The sequence below is a fragment of the Aplidium turbinatum genome, chromosome 2 (assembly GCF_918807975.1).
Source record: "Aplidium turbinatum chromosome 2, kaAplTurb1.1, whole genome shotgun sequence".
Classification (NCBI taxonomy): domain Eukaryota; kingdom Metazoa; phylum Chordata; class Ascidiacea; order Aplousobranchia; family Polyclinidae; genus Aplidium; species Aplidium turbinatum.
The window spans coordinates 37,791,024-37,800,429 of record NC_137473.1 but is presented as its reverse complement, the minus strand read 5'-3'; the positions used below and the strand labels follow the sequence as shown (position 1 = coordinate 37,800,429).

General features: G+C 36.0%; 1 protein-coding gene across 1 annotated transcript in view; it reads right to left on the bottom strand.

Moving 5' to 3' along the window:
• Positions 1 to 7,555: 7,555 nt before the first annotated feature.
• LOC145764916 (claudin-1-like) overlaps positions 7,556 to 9,406 on the bottom strand; it is a 32,494-nt gene continuing 30,643 nt past the window's right edge. The window contains exon 3 of the mRNA XM_082576612.1: positions 7,556 to 8,719. Coding sequence (XP_082432738.1) covers positions 8,445 to 8,719 — 275 coding nt within the window. The 3' untranslated portion in view covers positions 7,556 to 8,444. The remainder of the gene's footprint in view (positions 8,720 to 9,406) is intronic.

Sequence of the window (9,406 nt, the reverse complement as noted above, 5' to 3'; positions counted from 1 at the left end):
TAAAACTTTTCTAAAATAATACGACAGGGTGACATGAGAGAATATGCAATTAAATTTTATGTCAAGGCATAAAACAGAAACGAAATTAACTTTTTTATGTGCATTATTTTACAAGGGTATAAATTAGCATCATCACGTTAATAGCAATCATCTTCCAAACCTTGTATTCAAAAGTCAAATGAATGAAATAAAATGTAAATCATTTTTGCGTATTCTGCGTGTTATCGTACTCGTAGTGGCAGTTTTGCTGAAAATTGAAATTTGTAAATATATTTTTCATATTCTGTTATTTTCATTCTGATCTTTGAAATGTTCGAAGCCAAGTTTGCAACAAACGCAAACGGCAACTGATGAAATCGTTTTCCTTCTTGAGTTTTTATAGCTTTTTGCTGAAAAAAAGCATCTGAAAAAGTACTAGCCAGTTCCAAGTTGTTTTCAAATTTAACACACCGGTTGGAAATCACGTCTTTAACTTATGATTAATCACCACACCCGGATGTGCACAAATTGCACTTGATCAGCCTGTAAACAATATCTGTGTTGTTCTTGCGGTGTGGCCGGAAAGCCATAGACGCGTTGTCTTCATTGAAGTCTTTGCTTCACCGTGCAGCCTTAGGCCGAAAAGCCTTCAAGTTGTCAATAAATTAATCTTTTGTTTTATGTTGATTATGTGAAGTAAAAGAGTAAACAAATCACTTTTCTTTGTAACTGGCCTTTCACGGTCATGCAACCTTCTCAGATGGAGGATTAGTGAGTTTACCAACCAGCTTCGATAAAAAGACATGGTCATCCTGAGTCATATTTGTTAGAAAGAAATCGCATAATCAAAAGGCTTTGGTGAGCAAAAATGATAATATTGTTTGCAGATAAATTTTACTTTTTTCAATTAGCACAACAACTTATCCTTGTAATAAAATCATAGCACAATATCAACAATCCTAGTAGCCTAATAGGGCAAGCAAATTCGCAATACGTTATGATAAATCGTAGCTATTCGGTCTTAATAATAGGCTATAAGTGTACAATCTTTCTGCACCACAAATTTTCATTTAAACGATTTTTGATGGTGCTGAGGTAAACCTAACATGCACGGAGGGATTTTGCACAACTGGAATACACTGTAGGCGTATATTTTTATTTTTATACCTCTATTTTACTTGTTCAGTATTAATATCAATTTATAAAAAGTTTATCATTAATACTCATATAGGGTATACAGTGTTTTAATGTAATAGAGACACTGAGACTGTGGTTTACAGTCTGGGGTGTACGAACTCTTTCGAGGCCTTTGGAAGTTTTTATGCGGTCCGAAAAAGTCTTGATCTTTGACAAATACTAAAGCTTTGGCATGTAAGGAAATTGTTGCAAGTTTTCCACTCAGCATTCTAAGAAGAATACTAATCTGCAGGTATGATAACTCTTGGAAAGTGTTTCAGAGTGAAAACAAAAATTATTATTAAACGCTCTATGCAGAAAATATTCATCTGAACCATCTGCATATCAGCTTGGTATATGGCTATAGCACTGTACACTGTACAGTAGCCTACAAGATGATATTTGAAGAAAGGTGTAGTACGTCATCGTGAATTATATATGGTGAAAAACAGATGTGGAGAAAAATGCTGAAGAAGTTGGAAAGATGACGTAAAGAAATTATTTGACTTGTCCAATATTTTTGTTACTAGCAAAAGTACAGTAGTACTGTGGTAGTAAACATTTTATTTGTTGCCGTTATTTGCAACATCTACTTGCTTTACATTAACGGGAGGCTGCGAAGGGACTATTCAGAGTCTTTAAGTCAATCAGTCACCTTCACTGCTAACCTGTATCAGTGGGAGCATAGATTAATTAACAAAAAATAGTGATGTGGGAGATGATCAGAAATTAATAAAAATAAAAAAAGAATGAGGTACATTATAAGTCTCTGTAGTATGATTTGAAATTTGCTTTTACGTGTAGGGTACTTATTATTTTCTATTTAAGCAATCTTTTGGAACTTGAGAAGAAAGATTTACAAATTTCAACTGGTAGGCCTTCATAGGCTAAATTTTCAAATTTTTGACCCATAGAGTATTTTATAGAGCATTGCAATTTAGTAGTTCTGTATCGACAATAACAGTAATCTAGATTGCACAAGCTTGTGATAGTCAGGTTATGAATTTTCGAATTCCAATTTGTATTTTGTGTGGCGACTTCCAAATAGACAGTCCGTTCCGTATATTAGATAAGGATGTACAGCCAAAGAATGCCTTTGATTAATAAATAATGTTTTAATTTAGAAAATATATCGACAAATTTGGAGAGCTTTGAAGATAAAGCATCAATATGAGGAATGGAAGAAAAATTCTTGTCAATAAAGGTACCAAGATATTTAGCAGTATCAACGTTTTCTTTTAGATGGGTATTGTCGCAAAAGACATCGACATTGTTTAAACTTTGGTTTTGGGTGCAATTGCAAGTTAGACAGTAGAATCATTTATCTCGAGTAAATTGACTGTAACCGATCGTTTGATTTTTCTCAATGTAGGCTAAGGTTTATTGCACTTTCAAAACCCAGAATATAAAGCTTTGGTAGAGAGTTCGCTTTTGTTGTACCACAGACATACAAAACAAATCAATATAAACAAACTCAAAAATGTGGGATGGAGCAGCAGAAAAGGTGTTGACTTTCCAATAATGCAAACCTGGTTCGACTCCCGGCTTCAGCTGGTTGGTGAAGACACTGCTCACCTCTACCTAAAGCAGTGGTTCTTAAACTGGTGGACGCGACCCCCTCGGAAGGCTTGAAGATTCTCTAAGAGGGGCGCGAAGGTGGTAGGCTATTCAGCAGGGGTCCGCAAATACTTGTTGGCGCGACCCAAAAAACAAGTGTTCGAAATCTTCGCGGCCCAAACGTTTCAGAAGCATATCATAAGTTTGCGCAAAATACTTTGCAATTTGATATCAATTTCAATACGGTCGTCCCTGCTTAAGCTCACATCGGGACCCGACGATTTTGGGCTTATTAAGCGGGGGACAATTTTCTACCACTCCTGAACATTTTCAGGTATGGTAGAAAATTTCATGGGCACAAGTTGTTTACTTAATTGGATTTGTGGAAACCATTGACTGACAATCCCTTGAATCGCAGATGACACAAGATGGTGATAAATAGTTCAAGTGGATAACCAACATTTGGTTTCGTAACATTCGTTATGCAAAAACAAAGGCTATTTAACGGACGAAGCTACTTGTAAGGCAACAGATATTAATTGTAGAAGTGAAAATGAAAAAAAAATCACCAGTAATAATCGCTTCTCGTGACATGCAGTTTTTCACTTAAAAGCGATGTTTTCCGATGACAAACATTTGTCGTTTCTAGCACTAGTTGCTACGTTCATCTGATGAAAACATTTGATTGAGAAACATTTGATTGAGTTTAATGCTTTTACATAACCAGCATGTTGAACCATTTCATTACCTGTACTTGCCAGTGCCAATTCATTTTTATTTGAAAGATTAATTAATTTATTTGACTTTACAGTACTGTGATGACAAAGTAATTCCTCATCAACGCAAGATTTTCGTTGAAATAAAAATCTTTCCAAACATCGCAAGTTTGAAAGGAAGTGTCTGTCATTAAGCTTCAAATACTTAGATTGGTTTTGCTTGGAATTCTGACTCATTTCTTGGTTAGCCTAAGCCTGTGTTTTTCACTTGTCAGCGGTAAGAAGACGTGCTTCACTTGATGCATTTCATTTTCAATCAATATTGGAAATCTAATTCTGCCTGTCTGTGTGATTAGAGCAGTCTGCCTACTGTTTATGTTGTTGAAAGCAACTATAGCCTACTCAAGGTGATTAGTTAAAACGTTGGGCGACACCTAAACGAGCTAAAAAGAAAAAAAAACAAAATTATAAAGGCTTTCTCTCTTAGAGTGTATTTTTATTATCTAACTTTCAAAGCGGTGGTCAGCAGCAGATTAAGTATATTTTAGCCAAATAATAATTTCCGGATCAAAATGTTTTCATGTTGAAGATGTTTAAATTACAATAAATAGCCGTCATTGGCTTTAAACCGGTTATACGTTTCAATACAATTAAAATGCGTAACTGAACTGAATAATCACGTATGCTACTAGATAGGGTTGTAACTTACTGTAATTAAATTTGTAGATCCAACACTAGTGCTGTAGTTTTGACTAAAATTAAGCCCCGGATATATCACCACATATGCTACGACACCTACTTGACCCAAGCTTGTCATTTCTATTTCACCACATCGCGCTTTTGGCTGACTTCATGTTTATGTTAAACTTCATTTCAGTGAGGGCCAACGTTACAGAATGCCTATCTACCAGCCCAGGCACTGCCTTCTTCCGCCGAAGTCATCATCGCGTTGGGGATTTTAGCCTACCTGTGTCCATCGGCTCGGCAGCCCGATGCAATCAGTCCCATAAAAGCCACACGAGTAAGTTTTCCCCGATCGAGGTGAACTGGCAGCTATCCGAGAGTTTGTGTGGCTTGTGCGTAGCTGAGACTATATCCTAAACTACTTTACAAGCAAACATCCTTGGTCTTCAACTTGGGCGTGGACCTTAGGCATCTACAGTATATTGATTCGCTTTTTGTTGGAAACCCTTCTAATTTTGCTAATGTTTTTTTTTTGTTAATTTTTTTTGTGTTAGAGCTTTTACGTTCTGTAGTAATTAACATTTAAACAATAAAAATAAATAAATTGATTGCAAAGTAAAGATAGAGATAATAAAGTGAAAAGATGACTGAACGAGCGGGGCACAACACTTTTGGTTTTGACAAGAGCAGTCCAACAAACCATACCGCTTTTAAGATAAGGTTTTCCTAGCCAGCTGAGTTGGCCCCAGGGAGGTAGGCTAAGCCATAGTTTCATCTCTCAAGATATTCCAAAATAAAGAGAAACAATTTGCGTAGAGACTGAGAGATTAAACTATTGCTTACTAAACTATTGGATAATTAGAATATCCTATCAGCCGTAGCATGCATTTTTCGATAACAGTCGTCAACACAATTAATGATAGAATTGAGCCATTGCTACTTCGTGTTTTTGTGTCTTTGCCTGGCCACGGTCTTTGCTCATCATATAATTGGCCGGAAGTGTAATTTGGTTATGACAAATAAAGTCTAAGATTTTGCGCGTGTTTACTTTGTTTAATTCTGAAAACTATCCGAGAACGCAACACAAGCAACAACAAGTTCGACTAATCCTATGCTGAAACCACATTCAAGCAATGGAGGAAAGAAATCTGTTTGGAAGTTTACCGGCTTATGAATGCGTCATCGATTAGCGCAACAAACGGCTTGCACTCTCAATCATCAAAACCACTGTTTTGAGAACGAATGGAAATGCGGCGTTCAAAGTTGTGCGGTTTTTATCAAAACATTTGATGACATTGTGATGTTATTCACTGAAAATCTCTTTTTGAAGGAATCATTCTATTTATAGTTCATTGAAGCTATTTGAATCACTGTTGCCAGTTTTTGTGCAAAACTGTAATTTCATGTTTATTCTACTTTGTGAGTCATGTCGTTTGGTGGTCCATTGTCTTTCAGATTAATTTATGATTCTTTTCGGCAAAATTGAAGTTGGTGCTTTTGACAAGTTAATCCACAGACGAAACGGAACGGAAGAAGTTGAAATAAATATTTACAAGAGAAGAAAACACAGCGTTCAGTGGTGTAAACCTAACGCAGACATCATTATGTATACATGCTTTATTTTGTAATAATCTTAGCCAGCGTAGCCTACCATACAAATACAACATAACAAATAAGAAAACAATGTCGAAAACAAATAATGTCAACATTAAAGTCTAAATAAACAATACAAAAAGCTAACCCGGTGCCATGAAATAGAAATGAAGATGAATTCTTATCATGCTTGCCTCCGCTTATTGTGGCCAATTGGTTGTTGTATCTAGTTTTTATGAAGCCAAAACCAATTTGTAAAGCATTTATCTACGTTTGTTATAGCAAAGCCTCTGCTTTTTATAGCTTTTGTCTCTTTGTATGTAGCCTAAGCTGTTGATCTGAGTAGCTAAACGAGTCATATTTTGTGTATTTGTGTATTTAAATTTTAAAATATTTGAACAATGGGTTTCATTTTTTCTTATCTGAATAACATCTGTTACCTTATACAGTAGTCATTTTATAGAAAGGTAAAATAACGTTTACATGCAAAATATAGTTTTTATAATAGCAAAGCCTCCGCTTATTATGGCTTTTGTCTCTTTGTATGTAGTCCATGCTGTTGATGTGCGCAGCTTGACATGTCATAGATTTGTGTATTGCAGAGTCTGATAGTCAGACAAGCAGGAAGGTTTTTAAAATAATCGTTTGTCCAAGGAAAACAATTTACATTTTAAAACAGGCTTATATTGAAACGAGTTCTTTTGACTTTTGGCTTTACGCTCGCTTGTGCTTTGGCTTCACGTTTTGTTATCAATGTAGGACATCCCTGCAAAAATACCAAAATATCAAACATTTTCAAATTTCCATTTTAGAGGGTAAGGTGTGTGCTTGGAACTACATATGTGCAAAAATTTCAGAATAAAAGGACCACGTTGCTGGGTTGTCCTACAACTGAAGAAGACCACCAACAGTTGTGCTCATAAATTTAAGTTTTGAATGTTTAGATTATTGTTATACTGTGCTTAAGTAGGCCGCAGTGTGCATCCGGAAGTGGTCTTAATAGGCTGAACCTCCTGTATAAAATTACAGAAGTATTTTTGGGTAGATTTAGTGCACCTTTGGCGCATGTGTCAGGTGACACTCAACAAAAAAACATTGCTTTAGATTAGGCCTGCACGACATACGGCTGTGGCCCGCAAAATCTTTCCATGGGGCTTGTAAGATGATTCAATATATTTTACAATTACAGTTTGTAACAACATTTTTTGGCTTATTAACTCAATTTTAAATAAGTGCAAATCAACGTTTTTATGTACAAGAATGAAATGTGGTACTCTCCTTTGGCGGTTTAGCTAGTGTTTGAACAATTGGTTTCATTTTTTTTTTATCTGAATAACATGTTATCCTATAGTCATTTTATAGAAAGGTAAAGTAACGTTTATATGCAAAAGTAGCTAACTGCTCTAGGCTGCTGCTGAACTGAGTCGGAGTCTGCCTCGCTTTCTGACCTAGTCTTGTTCTGAAACGATTCCTGTTCCATATCTAGAAAGCTAAAACCTCAATTGCTAAGGTAACAGGGATCAGTAGTCAGTAGATGTAACAGAAAATATATTTCGCACTTGCTAGTGCACCGTCAGTTCTGTTGAGGTCCTTGTATCATTTTAAGGTTTGAAGTTTTAATCTTCTTTCAACCATATATTTTTTGCTTTTGAATTTCAAATATGCTCGTAAAACAGTTGATATAGCACTGAAGACTGATGATGATAATGAGACTTGTAAACTGACCCTGTTTTATAAGTTCAAGTTCTTTTATTTCGCATCCGGAAGAAATCTACCTTGAAAGTCATCTGCTTTCAAAATTGAAATATTTATTCACAATGCACCCATGAAAAGGTTTACTACTGTATAAATCAAGTTGTATTTACAAAAAACGCAATAGTCAACAAAACAATTGTTCTCGTTCAATTTACTTACTTACCATGACTATTATCATTTTAAGAATAGTGTTGCCGCACGACATCAAGCAACAGGAGATCAAGAAGATGTAGTAGCGCTATTGTTTCAATTTCGTTTGATCTCTGAGACTAAATACAGATCAGCTTGCTTCGGCAAAGAAAAAAGGTTCAGATGGAACAAAACTATACCGGTAGCTTAAATCAACCAATTAATATTAATTTACGCATTTGAATGTAAAGTTTTACAATCAATACAACCACTAAATTTTGAGTGCATGAAAGTCAAAATTATTGTGAACAAGTTTAAGGTGAAGCACGGATGGGTCCAAGTATAAAGCGCGAAAATTTTAAAGCATAACGTATGCCAATAAAGATGTTTGAAATTTCAATAAAAAAAATAAAAAATGTTTTTATTGTTTTGCCAACGTAGGTTCAATTTTGTTAGGTTGTGACACAAAGGCGCTCTGTCAGACAGACTAATTTCACGATGACGTCACAACATTATTTTCAAAGCAATAGCCTTTTCGGAATCATTTTTTAAATTTTCTAAACGAAGCTGAATTGCAAATCCAGAATCCGACCAAACCTTTTTTCAAAGTCAACCCTGAACCTAGCCCGAATCCAACCCAAGCAAGACCAGCTTGAAGCAGCCCTACAATGTTTCTGTAGTCTGTAGAGAGACAATAAGCGAACACTTGCAGTAAATGGATTCAAAGTCTTCTCAACAGAGATACAAGACATTCATTAGTTTGGCTCTCTGTGCATTTACAAATGAGTTAAAACCTAAGTTCCGTAACTGAAAGCGTAAAAACAACAATAGGTTAAAGTTTTTGTAGCCATGAGGCTACACGTATTCGGATAGTTTGCTTTTTTCAGCAAAGCCAGTATTGGATGAGTATTTATATTCGTAGCCTGATGTGTAGTTGCTCGTTTTTCCTTTTGGACCAGCCATGCAAAAGCAACACAAAGCGGAGATGAATGAAACTAAAGAACTGCAGTATCCCAAGTAGATAGTTGCACCCAATTCATACCGAAAGGAATTGTCTTGGGAAGTGAAAGAAAAATACTCTTGGATGATCATACCAGTGTACCAAGCAACCGAAACCAGAGTTAGGATGGCTGTAAAAATATGAGGATCGGTAAAGCTCTAAAGAAGTACTCTAGGCTTTTGTTCAATGTAGCCTATACTAGATGACCATTTGTAAGCAACCATTGAATAAATTACTAATTCAATGATTGACGGCTTGCATTATAATTAATAATTAATTGTTGATTGAATGGATCAAAGTGTTCAGATGTTGCCTATGGAATTATACCTTGCCATGTAGGCTCAGTGGTCCGCCCCGTTAACTCAGTGATTACGCGCCCGACTCAAGATCACGCGGCGCTGGTTCGGCTCCCGAGGTGTGCGCTTGAGCAACGCATTTCAGGACTGCTCCCCATTCAGCGACACATACTGGGTGAAACAATTCTCCAGCAACAACAATTCAACACTTCAACAGCAATCGGAAAGCTTCACTCTGCCAGTCTCCGTAACTATGGCCCTGCGTCAAAAGCCTCTATACAAGTAGGCTATGCAAAACTACCAAGAATAATCTATCAAAGGCTTTATCAGTTCGAGGATAAAGATTCAAAACCAAACCAACCAATCTAAGCTATATAGCCATCAGTAGATTACCTTAATTTAGCCAAAAGCACAAGTTATTTGATAAATTGAAAATAGCATTTGCATTTACATCTATTTATGATTTTAGTCAATAAAAACAACAGTTATAGGGCAAGCGCGGTGCTGTATTCGAGGGTATA